This window comes from Glycine soja, chromosome 4 (genome assembly GCF_004193775.1).
Source record: "Glycine soja cultivar W05 chromosome 4, ASM419377v2, whole genome shotgun sequence".
In the NCBI taxonomy this organism is placed as follows: domain Eukaryota; kingdom Viridiplantae; phylum Streptophyta; class Magnoliopsida; order Fabales; family Fabaceae; genus Glycine; species Glycine soja.
In genome coordinates this window covers 6,178,466-6,180,576 of record NC_041005.1, presented here as the reverse complement: position 1 = coordinate 6,180,576, position 2,111 = coordinate 6,178,466, and the positions used below count along the sequence as shown (strand labels likewise).

Below are 2,111 nucleotides of genomic sequence, written 5' to 3'. Positions count from 1 at the left end.
TGGGAAAATTGTCTGACTCTCCACCCTGTGTCCTAACACTAGTCGATACCCTATCATACATATCTTGGATAGCTCGAATATATGCAACCCTAACCCCTTTCTTCTCTAGAGCTTTCCACAAAATCTCTCTAGGCACTCTATCATACGCTTTCTCCAAGTCAATAAAAATCAAGTGCAAGTCTTGTTGGGCCATGCGATATTGCTCCATCACCCGCCGTAATAAATAAATCGCTTCCATGGTCGACCTTCCCGGCATGAAACCAAATTGATTCTCAGTAACTTGAGTCTCCTTTCTTAATCTCCGTTCGATCACTCTTTCCCATAATTTCATGGTATGACTCATGAGCTTGATTCCCCTATAATTTGCACAATTTTGTATATCCCCCTTGTTCTTATAGATTGACACTAACGTGCTTCTCCTCCATTCCTCCGGCATGCGTTTTGACCTCATAATTTCGTTAAAGAGTTCGGTGAGCCACTCAAGACCTCTATCTCCAAGAGTTTTCCACACTTCAATAGGTATGTTGTCTGGCCCCACCGACTTACCATTACTCATTCTTTTCAACGCTTCCTTTACTTCCTGTTTCTGAATCCGACGATAGTACTTATAGTTCCGGTCCTCTTCTCTTGTGTCTAGACTGCTAGAGTCATATCCATATCCATCATTAAATAAGTTGTGGAAATACGCCTTCCACCTTTCCTTGATATCTTTTTCATGCACTAAGACTTTGCCTTCTTCATCCTTAACACACTTTACTTGATCCAAATCTCTAGTCTTCCTCTCTCTACCCTTAGCAAGCCTATATATAGATCTCTCTCCGTCCCTGGTTCCTAGAGCTTGGTATAGTCCGTCAAAAGCTTGGGCTCTTGCCTCACTCACCGCCTTTTTGGTTTCATTTCTAGCTATCTTATACTTATCCCAAGTTTCAGAATTTCTACACCTAGACCACTCCTTGAAACACTCATTTTTTACTCTAACTTTGCTCTGAACATTTTCATTCCACCACCACGATTCTTTACCCCTAGGTCCAAAACCTCTAGATTCACCCAACGTCTCTTTAGCCACTTTAATAATCTCTTGGGACATCTTGTTCCACATATCATTTGCACTTCCTTGTGATTGTCCACACCAACCCTCCCATATCTTTTGTTGGAAGATTCCTTGTTTCTCACCCTTCAAGTGCCACCATTTGATCCTTGGTGCTACCAGAGGACTTCTTCTCTTTGCCCTATCTCTAATTCTTACATCCATAACCAAAACTCTATGTTGGGTAGTCAAGCTCTCTTTCGTGTTAACAAAAAATCTCTTCAACATCTCCTCTTTCGTGTTAACAACATTGTTTCTTTATATATATATATATATATATATATATATATAATTTCCTGAAACGATGTCGCCATTTAGAGAGCGAGCATGACGAGGGAAGCGATGGCAGAAGCCACACCAGCGAGTTCCATGCAGACGCGAGAAGCGCTGCTGGGAGCGGGTGCCAAAGCAGCAGGTGACTGTGCAATGTTATCGGCAACGGCGGCGGTTGCAAGTGGCACCGTAGCAGAAGCTGCAGACTCAACGCCAGGTGCAACGATGGGCTTGCTCACCTGAAGAATCGAAGCGGCGTCGGGTTGGCTCGTCACGGACCTCACCAACACGACCTCGAAGGGTGCATTAGGTGCAGCGGCGGCGGAACCGAACGCGATCTCTCCCTCGTTGATGAGCGCCACGTAGATGTAACCCTGGTTGGGCTTGGCGACGCCGGAGGATTGGAATAGGGTTTCCACCTTGGCGCGGCTTCCTTCGGCTTCCATGAGCTTCTTCTCATCGTAGAAGTTGACGAGGACGTGGGTGCTGAGGATGGCTTTAACGGCGTCTTGCGGCTTGGCGGAGAGAGACGCCATCGCGGCGTCATCTAGGGCAAGGACTGTAACGGCGTTAAGGCTGTTGATTTGATCCGCCAGCTTGGTTTCGGTGAGGTATTTGTTGAACTGGGCATATTCGGGGTATTGGCCCAACAATTTCGTGATGTCCAAACCGTGAATGGTGGAACAAAATAATGCCAAGACAAAGGCCAGGAACAGAAGAGAAGATCTTGTGTAACCCATTTCCGAAACCA

The 2,111-nt window shown here is 45.8% G+C and overlaps 1 protein-coding gene across 1 annotated transcript; it reads right to left on the bottom strand.

The window, feature by feature from the left end:
- Nucleotides 1–1,392: 1,392 nt before the first annotated feature.
- LOC114408081 (fasciclin-like arabinogalactan protein 10) lies at nt 1,393–2,111 on the bottom strand. Its single transcript, XM_028371202.1, has one exon. It carries the CDS (start codon nt 2,098–2,100, stop codon nt 1,402–1,404), a length of 699 nt encoding a protein of 232 aa, XP_028227003.1. The 5' UTR covers nt 2,101–2,111; the 3' UTR covers nt 1,393–1,401.

Excerpts from the sequence above, each read along its gene's own strand:
- LOC114408081 (XM_028371202.1), bottom strand. The coding sequence starts at position 2,100 with ATGGGTTACACAAGATCTTCTCTTCTGTTCCTGGCCTTTGTCTTGGCA.